The sequence below is a fragment of the Mastigoproctus giganteus genome, chromosome 3, assembly GCF_048544385.1.
Source record: "Mastigoproctus giganteus isolate SK-2022 chromosome 3, ASM4854438v1, whole genome shotgun sequence".
Classification (NCBI taxonomy): domain Eukaryota; kingdom Metazoa; phylum Arthropoda; class Arachnida; order Uropygi; family Thelyphonidae; genus Mastigoproctus; species Mastigoproctus giganteus.
In genome coordinates this window covers 67,264,859-67,278,576 of record NC_143577.1, presented here as the reverse complement: position 1 = coordinate 67,278,576, position 13,718 = coordinate 67,264,859, and the positions used below count along the sequence as shown (strand labels likewise).

Genomic DNA, 13,718 nt, shown 5'->3' with positions numbered 1-13,718 from the left:
TCCAAGTTTGCAGATGATACAAAGGTAGGCAAGGTTGTTAATGATAGTAAAGACAGTATGCTACTGCAGCAGGATCTAGAAAAGTTAGGTAGATAGGCTGAGAAGTGGCAACTGAAGTTTAATATTGACAAATGCAAAGTATTGCATATGGGTAGCAGTAATCCAAGAGAAATGTACCAACTGTGTGGTACAACACTCAGGGAGGTGGAGAAGGAAAAAGACCTGGGGGTAATTGTGTAGTCAGATATGAAGTTCTCCAAGCTGTGCAGACGGGCTGCCAGAGCAGATCATGGAGTTTTGTTAATGATACATAGGAATTTTGCTAGCAGAGAGGAGAAGGTGATTATCCCTTTCTATAAAGCAATGGTCAGGCCACACCTTGAGTCTGGATGCCTCATTTTAGGAAGGATGTAGAGTTGCTAGAATGAGTACAGAGAAGGGGAACAAAATTGGAAAACAGAGAAGGAGAACAAAACTTAAAAGAAGAATTTGATTTAACTTTAATGTTACTTCCTAACAACAAAGTTCCTGGTATAGATTATATTACAGCAGAATTAATAAAGAACAGTGGTGACCAAGTGAAGCAATCACTTTTTTGATTAATTTTTAAAGCATATAGCAAAGAAAAATGGCCAGAAGAACATTGTACAACTATCATAGTACCAGTACCAATACCAAAAAAATCGGCACCAACTGAATGCAAATACTACAGAACTATCAGCTTCATATCACGTGCATTAAAAATTCTGTTAAAAATCATAAAAATATTAATAGAATGTTACATTGAACAGTATTTAGAGGATACACAATGTGGATTCAGAAAGAACTTATCTACAAGGGAAGCAATAGGAACTTTAAGAAAGGATGATAAACAATGGCAGAAATCTGTATGTTTGCTTTATTGACTGTGCAAAAGCATTTGACATGGTAATTTGGAATGAACTTTTTCCTATACTAGAAAACATGAGATGTCCATAAAGATTAATTAGGCTAAAAGACCAAAAGGCCATTTGTCTTTTATTCAGGTTAAACGGAAAATTGACAGAAACAACAAAAATCGGGAGAGGAGTGAAGCAAGGATGCCTGCTTTCCCCAGGTTTATTTAATATATTTGCAGAATTAATAGTGAAAGAAGCATTTGATGGTAAAAAGTTAGGTATAAAGATAGGTGGAAGAATGCTTAGCACAATTAAGTTTGCAGATGATCAGGTACCTGGGGTGGATGGGACCTATCCAGTTATATTAGAGGAGGCAGCAAAGGAAGTAAGCAAACCCTTAGCCAAAATTATGAGAGCTTCCTTAAATTCAGGGGAGGTCCTCATGGACTGGAGGTGTGCAAATGTATCCCCAATTCACAAAGGGGGGAGGGTCAAAAGGTGACACAAATAATTAGACCTGTTAGTTTAAATATTGTTCCAGGGAAAATAATGAAGTCACTTGTTAAAGAAGCACTGCAGGATCTTGTAAACAAGACTGCAGTAATAGTTAAGACACAGCATGGGTTTGTTAAAGGGAGTTTTTATCTGACCAATTTGATTGTATACTATGATGTGGTCACAAAGAAACTGGATGCAAAAAAATAATTTTGATATCATATACTTGGATTTCAAGAAAGCTTGAAGACTGCTGTACAGATTGGAGCTGTATGGCATTAAGGGCAAATTGCTGCTTTGGATAAAGAGATGTGTTGAGTGGGAGACAACAGAGAGTGGTAATCATTGGACAGTGCTCTTCGTGGACTAATGTTATTAGTGGAGTTCCCCAGGGTTTGGTGCTGCGCCTATCGTTGTTTTGTGTATTCATCAATGATATTGATGAGTGTATATCAGGCTTAATGTCCAAGTTCGCAGATGATACAAAGGTTGGCAGGGTTGTTAATGACAGTAAAGACAGTATGCTACTCCAACTGGATCTAGATAAGTTGGACAAATGGGCTGAGAAGTGGCAACTTAAGTTTAACACTGACAAATGCAAAGTACTGCATATGGGTAGCAGTAACCCAAGAGAAACATACCAACTGTGTGGTACTACACTCAAGGAAGTGGAGAGCGAAAAGACCTGGGGGTATTTGTGCTGTCAGATATGAAGTTCCCTGAGCAGTGCAGATGGGCTGCCAGAGCAGGTCATGGAGTCTTGTCAATGATGTATGGGAATTTTGCTAGCAGGGACAAGGAGGTGATTATCCTGTTGTACAAGGCAATGGTCAGACCACACCTTGAATACTGTTTACAGGTCTGGAGGCCTCATTTTAGGAAAGATGTAGAGTTGCTAGAACAAGTACAAAGATGGGGAACAAAGGGATGCTCTTACCAAGGTAGGTTTAAGTTCTGCAAATTGCTGCACCCAGAGACTAGGCACATGCAAGGTGATCTGATTGAGGTGTATAAGGCCTTGAACAGGTTGAGCAAGCTCAGTGCAGATGATATTCTTCCTCAGATTAAGAACCTGAGGGGGCATAGATTCAAACTGAGGAAATTGATTGCTGGAACAGACCTATCTCTTGTTGTGTGAAGTTGATAGCATAAAAAAATTTAAGACTGAGCTGAACAAGCATTTGGAGTGAATAGATGAATGAAATGGGAGGGTTTTTTTTTTGTGGCTGATGCTGCATAAGCTTGCTTTCTTGCATCGTATGCCTCTGCTAATGCTAATCCAAGTAGCCCAAAAATGTTATCCAGTATGCTAAAACAGTTAACCAAGAAGGTGAAGAAATATGTAATGAAAATTAACACTAATAAAACAAAGATTATGATGATAATTAAAGAACCAAATCAATTTCAAATTGAAATTAATGGTGAAAAAGTAAGCAGGTATCGCAATTCATATATCTAGGACAGATTATAACAAGATGCATTTTGCCACGGTGAAATCAGTTCAGGAATTGCATTGGTAAAACAAGCATTTAGATGTTAAATCTTTACTAAGCCAAAGAAATATGTCATTAGATCTAAGGAAAAGAATTATGAAAACATACATTTTGTCAATTGCATTGTATTCAGCAGAGACATTATTATTAGCCATATGGTGAAAATCATATGTGGCTTATGCTGCACCAGCCAAAAAAAAAAAAAAAAATCCCCACATTAACCTGAGAGAGAGAGAGAGAGAGAGAGAGAGAGAGAGAGAGAGAGAGAGAGAGAGAGAGAGAGAGAGAGAGAGGAGTGAGAAGTAGAAGGGAATCACCAAGAAAGAGAAGAATGATGATATCCAGCTCAGGACCCTGGGTTTGCCAAGCCCATACTCACCAGATGTGAGCCCATACTCACCAGATGTATCAGACACTTTGTCTGATACATCTGGTGAAGCTCAGAATGTATCAGACACTTTGTCTGATACATTCTGAGGATGTTATTGAGGGATGCATAGAGGGATGTCATTGGATGTGCAGGAAGGCAAAATACCAGTAAAAAGAAAACAAGGAAGAGCAAGAAACACCATCATAAATACAATTATGAAGGAAACTTGGCTTCAGAGCTATGCAGAAGTGAAGCACAAGACCATGAGAAATGTAGACAGCTCATCAAAGGGGCAAACCAGTCGAAAGACTGATAAAGCACTCAGTTTATGACAAGTAAACTGACTAAAATGATATACATCTGTTGTTCTGTCAGCACCATGTAGTTTTCAGTGAGTCTACTTGATTGTGCTAGGGGCTTAAAACATTGTATGTGGACATGAAAAAAGTGTTATAAAAAAAAATATATATATATATATATTATATCAGAGGTATATGAATTCATGCCTTCATAGTGTTGTTCTCCTCTAAAGTGAATTACACAGTGTAAATTAAACATGTTTATTTCCTTCATTAGCATTTAGCATTAGCAAAGGCACGTGATGGAAGAAAGCAAGCTTATATAGCATCAACCAAAAAAAAAAAAAAAAAAAAACCCTTATTTCACCCATTCACTGGCTCCAAATGTTTGTCAAGTTCACCCTTGAATCTATTTAAGCTATCAACTACAATGACAGATGGAAGTTTGTTCCAGCAATCAACCACCCGGTGGCTAAAGGCAAACTTCCACACATCTATCCTACAACTGTCTTTCCTCAGTTCGAATTTATGCTCTCTCAGGCGATTATTCTGAGAAAGAGGAAGACTCCCATCAGCATTGAGCATGCTCAAACCATTCAAGGCTTTACACCTCAGTCAGATCACCTCGCAGGTGCCTAGTCTCCAGACACTGTAATTTGCAAAACTTAAGCCTTTCTTCGTAAGAGCAACATTTTGTTCCTTTCACTAATCTTGTTGCTCTTCTCTGTACTCGTTCCAACAGCTCTACATCCTTCTTAAAATGAGGCCTCCAGACCTGTATACAGTACTTAAGGTGTGGCCTGACCATTGCCTTATACAAGGGGATAATCACCTCCTTATTCCTGCTAGAAAAATTCTTGTATATCATTGACAAGACACCATGAGCTACTCTTGCAGACCATCTGCACTGTTCAGAAAACTTCATATCTGCCTGCACAATTACCCCCAGGTCCTTTTCATCCTCTACCACTGTAAGTGTAGTACCACAGAGTTGATACATTACTCTGGGGTTACTGCTTCCCATATGTAGTACTTTACATTTGTCAATGTTAAACTTCATTTGCCACCTCTCAACCCATCTGCTCAACCTTTCTAGATCCTGTTGTAGTAGTGTACTGTCATTAGTGTCATTATCAACCCTGCCAACCTTCGTATCATCTGCAAACTTGGACATTAAGCCTGATATACTATCATCAATATTATTTATAAACACAGAAAACAACAATGGACCAAACACTGAACCCTGAGGGACTCCACTAATGTTAATGGACACTGCTCCACGAAGAGCAGTATCCATTGATTACCACTCTGTCTTCTCCCACTTAACCATTCCTTTATCCATAGCAGCAATTTGCCTCCAATGCCACATGCTCCAATTTGTGCAGCAGTCTTCCATGTGCAACAGCTCAGGGAAGACTGCTGCAAAAATGACCTTGAAGTGGACAAAGTATTATATTCCACTAGAAAAAGAATAAAAAGCAGGCAAGCACCATGTGAAAAGTCATTTTCTGTAAAAATTGGACATGGTATCAAATGCCTCCAAGGTACATATAGATAAAAAGCTTGCAGTTGAAGCTCAATGGATCTTGAACCCCAAAAAGTTTTAGAACCACTAGCTGGAAAAATGTTGGTTTCAGTTTTAATTATCTTGTTTCTAAAATCACAATAATGGGACTATAATGCCAGCCTTATGCTGAAGTTAAAACTACAGTTTGGGGAAGAAAAGACTAGGAAAGTCTGAACGGGGGTTTTGCTTCTCCATGATGATGTGTCCTTGCACAAAGTCTGGATTGCACAAGCTGAAATTCATGAATCTGGATTTGAACAATTAAACCACCTCCTCCCCATACAGCCCAGATCTTGCAACAAGTGACTAAAATTTGTTCAGAAACCTCAAGTGTCAACTTCATGGAACTAATTTTTCAGATGATGAAGGGCTTAAGCACTGTACAAGCTTGATTTGATGAACTAAAGTTTTTTTTTTTGAAGCATTAATCACAATAGGTGTATTGAAATTTGTGGCAAATACAGCCACTCCCTGGCTTACGTAATACTTGACTTACAGAAATTCAATTTTACGCAAGGTTTTGCTGGCCAGTGCAAACTTAAAAAAAATTGTGGAAATGTATTTTGCATCCCGTAGGAATAAATAGAGGTGTCATGAAAATATCATAATGCGAACACATTTTTTTTTTTTGGTAATTCATTCCAAGGCCTGTGAAGTTGAAATTTTTGCTATATAACTAAGCTATTTATCTCTCTAAAAAGTCATTTTTATAATGAAAATTGCATTACACTTTCATCATTATCATATGTTCCGTTATAAGAATAAATTTTAAACGCCTTTGTGATATTTTTCTAAAACACATTTCTTAAGGTCACTACCATAAAACAATAAAAATCAATTTGCACTTTCCAGTTTATTGGGCTTTTCTATTAGTGCAATCTGTTATAAACTGGTAGTAAACTCTATCTTATTGCATTTGCGATAATACTGATAACTGGAATTCTGTGGGTTTTTACGTTGCGGTATTATGGTGAAATTAGTTCCCCTTCACTGAAATCTTCCATCATATAAAAAACATAAATAAATTTTCAGAATATTCTCTTCATTCGTATTTACTTATTACAATGGTGAACGGAAAGTGCCCAATGAAAAGTGCAAGTGCTGGCAGTGCTAGGAAACGAAACAAAATTGATTTAGAAATTAAGATGATTAATTAAGAAGTACGAAGCAGGACAAAGCTTGTCATGATTACACGGAATTAGGTCTCACTGCTTCAACAGTGAATACTATTTTAAGGTACAGTGCACATATAAAAGAACATGTTAAAGGATCAATGCATTTAAGATCAACAGTGATCACAAAACAGAGTTCAGGTGCTATATCGAAGATGGAAATGCTATTAATAATATGGATGGAAAATCAGATTCAGAAGCAAAAGTGCCCCTGAGTCCAATGGCCATTCAAGCAAAAGCAAGAAGTATTTATGAAGATATTAAGGATAAGTACGGCGAACCCCAACCCAAGTTCGTGGCAAGCAACGGGTGGTTTATTAGGTTCAAGCATCGCGCTGGTTTTCCAAAACATTAAAGTATGCGGTGAAGTCACCAGTGATTCTGCAGCTGCAGAGAAATTTTGTGATACATTGGAAAAAACCCCTTCTAAATCTCCCCAGTCCTCAACTTCCGCAGCAGCGTGCTTATCAGCTGGAGAGTTAATTCTGACAACGATGCTCGAAAGGTAAAACTTGCTGATGTTATGCCTGTCTCCTCTCTCTTTTTGTAATTTTATAATTTTGAAATTTCTGTAATTTTGTACACTTTTGTAATTTTTCCTGTGCATGAGATAAAAAAAATTGAATAAATAATTCTATTTACATGTTCGTCAAACATTTCTTTTTTGCTTCAATCAAATTTGCGAGTGCTGCATAAGCATTTAGGGAAATTCCGACTTATGTGCAGTTCTACGAAACGCAACTCTTACGTAAGTCGGGGAATGGCTATATATATTGAAATAATAATAATAATAATAAATAAAAAAACATACAATTTTGTACCTGTGTTTTTTATTCTTCATTCTCAGAATTTTTTGCCTCATTTCCATAAAATTTCTCTGGAAATTCAAGGTAGTTGACGATTGCAGAGAGAGGGAGCCTGAGCAGATAAACATAGAGAATAACTTCTGTGTATTTTGCACAGACATTTCATTTACTGTTTCTGTTGTATCTAGCATTTCCTGAGATTTTGTTTAAAATTTCTTTTTTTTAACTTAGAATTTTAGAATTTTTTTTTTTTCTGAAAGGCATTGCAATATGTGTATAAGTCATGTTTTAAGAATTATTTAACTTTGTAGAATGTGTTAGATCCAAAATGATGATGACTCATCAAATTATTGTTTGAAATATGTACAGTGTATTTTGTTTTAGAATGAACTATTCATCTGTAATATTTCTGTGTATTTTGTTTTTAATATATATTTTTTAATTATTTTAAAAGATTAATAAAGAACAAGTTGAGCTTCCTAAAGATAGTCCATTAGCAAATAAAGATATTGAGGTTCAGACACTGCCATCGTTTACATCCCAAAGTCAAAATAATGAACTGTATAATGGTGACCAGCGCAGAACTTTAACTCAGCAAATTTTAGAAGATAGGATAAAGGTATTAAGTGTTTCATGTATTAAATGATTAGGTTATTGCAGGCATATTAACTGGAGAGCCATTTAAGTGATGTTTAAGATTTAATTTTAAAAAAAAGTACAATTTAATTCCAAAATAAAACATTAATATTGTTAATATTTAAACCTTTAAAGCCAGTTTATAATTTGAATTTAATTATAAATAAAAAATACAATATAAATGAAACTTTTAATAAGTTCATTAAACTTATATTATAAGTTTCAAATTAACTTAATGAAGGTAATGAGTAGGCAGTTTATAATTTTAACTTATGAGGTAATGAGTAATCAATTTATAGTTTGAATTTAGTGAGGTAATTAGCAATCAGTTTGTAATTTGAATTTAGTGAATAAGTCTCACATTAACAGAGCAGCATTAACACGCAGTTCTGCACATTGCAGAGAATTATCATTATAATTGGGTTGAATAAATATTTCCTTGTAAGTGATGAATGCTTTTTTTTGGGGGGGGGGGAGATCGCAGTAGAGGGAAAAAAAGAAAAATTAGAGAAACTGAAAATATCAGGAATTTAGACTATTTGATAGGAAGGATATATCCCTGAAATCATACTGTTACATGGAGGATTATCTCCAGGAATATTTGGAAAAGGTGAGGTTACATTATCTTGGTAGGGTGAAAGAGGGTAAAAGGTGTTTGGGTAGATTAATGAAGCATTTTGTGAAGCAGTGAAGTATTTTGTTAAACTCTGACTGGGGAATCAAAAATCCCATTATTCCTACATATTATTCCTTCTTATTGACACATATCAGCAACTTTGACTATACCAGAACTTCCTTCTTCCAAGCCTTCATTCCAAATGAATGAGTACTGACAATAATGACTCAACAAATTGAGGAAGAATAGCAATGTCATGTAACCAGTCAAACAAAATTGACATAATCCAGTAGAACTTTGGAATAACTGACACATGACACCAAGCAGAAAAGGGTGCTAGGAACAGCAGTGTTGCCTATGCCTTTGCCTGCAGTGCTTGTCCCCTCCACTGGGGAATGTGTCTTAACAGGTTCAGATGGTGCATGAGATGTATGCAACTTTTTTTGCAATAAAGAACAGTAAGATTCTGATAGAATGATAGCATTTTGTTTCTCTCTGATAAAGATAAGATCAAAACTTAAACATGAGTAACTAGAATAAAAACATAATTTAAGACCTTTTTCTTCAACACTTGACTAAGTAGTACTAATGCTGTTTCAATTTCATATCACAATTTTAAACTAACTGATTAAGTTCAAATTAAAAAAGATACTTTATATGTTGTATATTTCTCTGTTTAAAAACGTGTATGATTCACAGTTTGTCTCCTGCTGTTTTAGAAGGAGTGCCTTTAATAATAAAAAAAAATATGGCCTTAATATTGCACAATATTGCCATATAGTAGAGCAGATTTGGGTGTTTCCAAATCTTCTCTGCTATATGACAGTTAACATTACCCAGTTAATATATTAGAGTTCAAGATACTGAATTTACTGAGGGAACTGGATCCTGATGCCTTTTACATACTTCCACTACTGTGACAATCATCAATGAGTTCAAATTTTGCTTTCCCTAACCTGACTTATCTTAATGAAACTGTTACATTCATTTAGTTCAGGAGAATGGGGATATAAGTTAATAAAATTTATATTTCTAATTTACAGTTGAAAGAAGATAAAAAAAAAATATTTCAGCCTGGGATTACCCAAGAGGACAAAATCATCTGCCCATGTGTATTATGTCTATAAATTGTATGCATCTTTGGTCGGTTTGCCTGTTTTGCTGATTCAGAACCCCAGGATTCTGGAATTAAAATCCTTGCCTAAACTAACTAACTCAGCCATGGTACTAAAAAATTTTTTTGCATCATGGATGACTCATCAAATCCAGACTTTTCCCGCATGGTATTGGGAGGACAGTGATTATAACTACTCTGCTACTCACGAGGATAATAAAAAGAAAATGAAAGCAGAGACGAAAGGATGTTGCATTTGCTTGCCAACATATTTTGTGTAATATTAAGTCCCATTGATCACAATTTGCCTTACCTGAATCATAGCTAATGCTCCTAAAAACCAAATAACAAACAAACAAGCTGAATCACACTATTGATGGAGCGGACTGCACACTATTGATGGAGCGGACTAATGCCTGTGTGCAGTGCACCATGCATTATTCTACCTTGTTCACCACTTGTTCTAAAAAGCTGTGCTTCTGAGATTGCTCCTGTTCTTTGTCACCTTTTTACACTTTCTTATTTTACAGGTGTTTTTCCTTCTGCTTGGGTGGTGCCTCTGTAGCCAGGTGGGCAGGAGCAGCAGTGTGTGTACATAGCACACGCTTCTTGATTAGACCAGGGTTCGAGCCCTTGACCACCAAATACGGAGGATACAGAAAGGTTAGGGAATGACCACCGCATGTCCTCAGAGCAATATGACCTTAGTTGCTAATGCTCCTAAAAATCAAATAACAAACAAACAAACAAACCTTCTGCTTGGAAATCTGCCCATATCCAGCTCATATTCCTAAAAAGGGTGACAAATCCTTCTCATCCAATTATCGTCCCATTGCTCTTTCCAAAGTATTGGAGAAATCCATTAACTGCGAACTCCTAAACTATCATGAAACCTTCCATCTGATCAATGATTGGCAGTATAAGATTCTCCGTGCCGATCCACCGGTAATATTTTAGCTTATGTTTTCCCTCTGTGGACAAATTCAGTGGAAAAGTTTGTGAAACTCATATGGCATATTGTATTCCACCTTCCAGTTAGAGAAACCTTGTCCTGCACAAAAAATTCTGTTTTTTTGAATATTCACTACTGATTCCTTAAGTATAGATTTCCAGGTAATTCTCCAACAACAAAGATAACTTAGTTAATTTCAATCCTTCTAAACCTCAACTGACTTATATCTTGCAAAAAGGAGTCTACTGCTGTGCTCATCTTTGATGACATTCTGATTTCTAGATAAGATCTTATATCTTTATTAGGGATTACCCTGACTTATAATCTCTCTTAGAATATATACATTACAATTATTGCTTCCTCTGCATCCAAAAAAGCTAAGTTTTCTGTTTTTTTTCCACTGTTGGCATTACTTTTTTCTTCTAAACATCTTCTCACAGATCTCTAATCTGTGAGAAGATGTTTAGATCTCTAATTTAAATCTGTACAGAAAATGTACAGATCTCTAATCTGTCCTACCACGGAATATTGTTCCCATACCTGGATTGGTGCACTGAAAACTTCTTTCAATCTTTTAGATGCTATTCAAAAGATGGCAGTCAGGTTAAATAATGACCCATCTTCTACAAAGTCTCTCCACTCTTTGACTCATAGATGTTCTCTTTCTGCTGTATGCCTTTTCTTTGGATACTTCTACAGGCACTGTTCTTCTGCATTGCCATTGCCTTCTGTAATTCCTCCTCTCTCTCTTCCAAGCCAGTCTGAACATGTGCTGACCAGTCAGTACCCTTTTACTGTCCAACTTCAAACTCACAGAACCAACTTTTCTTCTCCCTCATTTATCCTTTTCAGTTTTGTGAAATAACTCACCTTCATATGTGTTTCTTGAAAATTAGTCTACAGAAATTCAACTCCAGTGTTCACCACGATCTTCTGTCTTCGCAACCTTCAATTCATGCATAGTTCTAAGTTATAGGTTCTGATACCTTTCATTTTTGGAGTTTTCATAAAAAAAAATTCTGAGTACCATCTTCAAAACCTTTCTGTATATAAAAATTAAAAGAATGAAGTGAAGCTGATTTATTGAAACATTGAAAAGATTTGTATATAAAATAGTCAACTCATACAAGCAGGGGCATAACTGGAAATTCCCTCACCCCAATGAGATTTCCAAACACTGTATTCTACTTGTTAACATCCCTACTATGTCCAGTTGTTTCAGTTCTACAATGTCACAACTGTGATAAAGAATTTTTGCTACTGGATTCAAGTCATGGTGAATCATAGATAGTAATTCATTATTTGAAGCAATTTATTTTTTTAAATAAATTACCATTACCCCTTAAACATGAAGATTGCAACTACTCTTGTGATGATAGTAGCTGCAGGAAAAAAGGGTCTTTCAGAAGTTCAAAAAACTACATATATTTACAGTACTGTGAATATATATAAAAATTGAAATAATGGAATGAAGTTGACTTATTGAAGTAGTAGTAGTAATGTTAAATGATGCAATAAAGCAAGCTTATATAGCATCAATCAGCCAAAAAAAAAAAAAAGAGTTTGCCCATCTATACCCTCCAAGAGTTTTTCTAGTTCTCCCTTGAATTTATTCAACCTTTCCAACAATGAACCACCTACTGCCTGAAGGTAAAATTTCCCACATCTGTCCTTTCCCACAACCATCCTTTCTCAACTTGAATTTGTGCTCCCTTATGTGCATAGTCTCAGCAAGTGGATGTTGTTGTTATTTGGGTTTTAGGAGCATTAGCAACTAAGGCCATATTGCTCCGGTGATATGCGGTGGTCATTCCATGACCTTTCCGCATCCTCCGTATTTGGTGGTCATGGGCTCGAACCCTGGTCTAATCAAGAAGCGTGTCCTATGCACTGCTGCTCCTACCCACCTGGTTATGGAGGCGCCTTCGGCAAGTGGAAGAATACCATTAAAATTCAGCTTACTCAATCCAGTGTTGCCTCCGTAGCTAGGTGGATAGGAGCAGCAGTGTGTAGCACACGCTTCTTGATTAGACTGGGGTTGAGCCCACAAGCTACCAAATATGGAGGATGCGGAAAGGTCAGGGAATGACCACCGCATATCCCCGGAGCAATATTGCCTTAGTTGCTAATGCTCCTAAAAACCAAATAACAACAACAACTCAATCCAGTTAATGCTTTAAACACCTCAGTGAGATCACCCACAGGTGACTGGTCTTGAGACACTGCAATTTGCAGAACTAAAGCCTTTCTAGGAAAGAGCATCTTTTTGTTCCCTTCACCAATCTGGTTCCAGCTGATCTGCGTCCTTCCTAAAGTGAGGTCTCCAGGCCTGTATACAGTACTCTAGATGCTGTGTAACCATGGCCTTATATAAAGGGATAATCACATCCTTATTCCTGCTAGCAAAGTTTCTGTATATCATTGACAAAACCCTATGAGCTGTCCTGATAGCATGTCTGCACTGCTCAGAGAATTTCCCCCAGATCTTTTTCATTCTCCACTACCAGTGTAGTACCACACAGTTGATAACCATTGAAGGTAGTATATATAAAGTTTCTTCTAGTCTAAAAGTATCAAAGTTCTCTCTTCTGACATACTGAATATCCTACAGAATTAAATCTTAGCCACTGCAGTTACTCCAATAAAATGTTCTCAATTATACCATTCTCTAAATACAAAAACTGTATTCATTAGATATATTTATCATATAATCTTACTTATTATATTAAAATACTCATTAGTTTAACTGAAAGTCCTACATTGACTTTTCTTATTTTTCTTCTTTAAAATATTATTTATCTGTGTAATTTTTTTATTGTTACTTAGACAGAGGGTGGGGTGCAGGTAGAGAGCGAGAGAGAGAGAGAGAGAGAGAGAGAGCGAGAGAGAGAGAGAGAGAGAGAGAGAGAGAGAGAGAGAGAGAGAGAGAGAGAGAGAGAGAGAAATTCTGTTTATTTTGTGAAAGAAAAGTTAAATTTAATTTGGTTATGTAATTTTTTAGCAGACAGAAGATATGTATGCTGTTGAGAAGCTCAAGCTATATGACAAAATTAAGGAATTACAAAATTCACTTCTAGAGGTATTTAATTATTTATTTGTTGTTATATAAATGGCTGATAATTTCTATATAAATGAAAGCAGGTCATAGTGAAATAATGAATGTTTATTTATATTCATAAAAATTACTAAATAGAACGCTTCGTCACCTACGCATCCGGTGCATGGTTTCAAAAAACTACAACAGCAGTAAACAGACGTATCACGGACCAAATTCACAGATCCATCCTCCTAACCATCACTCGCGCTTGCCGCACGGTGAG

At 36.2% G+C, this 13,718-nt stretch overlaps 1 protein-coding gene across 1 annotated transcript in view; it reads left to right on the top strand.

Annotated features, from left to right (window-relative positions):
- The window catches only part of LOC150088059 (centrosomal protein of 135 kDa-like), a 507,662-nt gene that overhangs the window by 291,390 nt on the left and 202,554 nt on the right, over positions 1 to 13,718 (top strand). Inside the window, exons 13-14 of the mRNA XM_090369998.1 lie at positions 7,535 to 7,699; positions 13,400 to 13,477. Of these exons, the coding sequence (XP_090226124.1) occupies positions 7,535 to 7,699; positions 13,400 to 13,477 (243 nt within the window). The remainder of the gene's footprint in view (positions 1 to 7,534; positions 7,700 to 13,399; positions 13,478 to 13,718) is intronic.